Source organism: Malurus melanocephalus, unplaced genomic scaffold (genome assembly GCF_030028575.1).
Source record: "Malurus melanocephalus ecotype Western Australia unplaced genomic scaffold, MMel_1.1 scaffold_1918, whole genome shotgun sequence".
In the NCBI taxonomy this organism is placed as follows: Eukaryota; Metazoa; Chordata; class Aves; order Passeriformes; family Maluridae; genus Malurus; species Malurus melanocephalus.
This window is the reverse complement of record NW_026625150.1, coordinates 15,763-16,492: the sequence shown is the minus strand read 5'-3', so window position 1 is coordinate 16,492 and position 730 is coordinate 15,763. Positions and strand designations below refer to the sequence as shown.

At 39.7% G+C, this 730-nt stretch overlaps 1 protein-coding gene across 1 annotated transcript in view; it reads right to left on the bottom strand.

The window, feature by feature from the left end:
• Positions 1 to 428: 428 nt before the first annotated feature.
• The window catches only part of G6PD (glucose-6-phosphate dehydrogenase), a gene marked incomplete at its 5' end in the record, with an annotated part of 15,015 nt that continues 14,713 nt past the window's right edge, over positions 429 to 730 (bottom strand). Inside the window, one exon of the mRNA XM_057388427.1 lies at positions 429 to 583. Within this exon, the coding sequence (XP_057244410.1) occupies positions 429 to 583 (155 nt within the window). The remainder of the gene's footprint in view (positions 584 to 730) is intronic.

Sequence of the window (730 nt, the reverse complement as noted above, 5' to 3'; positions counted from 1 at the left end):
TGGTCATCATCATTGTCATCATTGTCATCATCATCATTGTCATTGTCACCATTGCCACCATTGGTATTGTTGTCTTCACTGGCCTTGTCATTGTTTTCATTGTCATCGTTAACAACCATCAACATCATCATCGTCATCATCATCATCGTCGTTGTCAACGTGGTCATCGTCATCATCATCATTGTCAACATCATTGTCATTGTTGTCATTGTCATCATCGTCATTGTCACCATTGTCGCCATTGGTATCGCTGTCTTCATTGGCATTATCATTGTTTTCATTGTCATTGTTAACATCCATTGATATCATCATCGTCATCATCATTGTCAACATCATTGTCATCATTGTCAACATTGTCATTGTCAACATTGTCATTGTCACCATTGCCATTGTCATCATTGGCATTGTCATTGCTTTCTTTGTCATTGTCAACATCCATCAATATCAACATCGTCATCATCGTCATTGTCAGCGTCAATATCGTCATCGTCATCATCATTGCCATTGTCATAATTGTCATTTGTCACCGTTGATATCATCGTGGTCATTGTCACCATCGTCATTGTCACCATCGTCACTGTCACTATTGCCATCACAGGCATTATCATCATTAACATCCATTGACATCATCATCGTTGTCAACATCACCATTGTCACCATTGTCACCACTGTCACCGTCATTATCATTGTCACCATTGATATCACCACTGTCACTGTCCCCACTGTCACT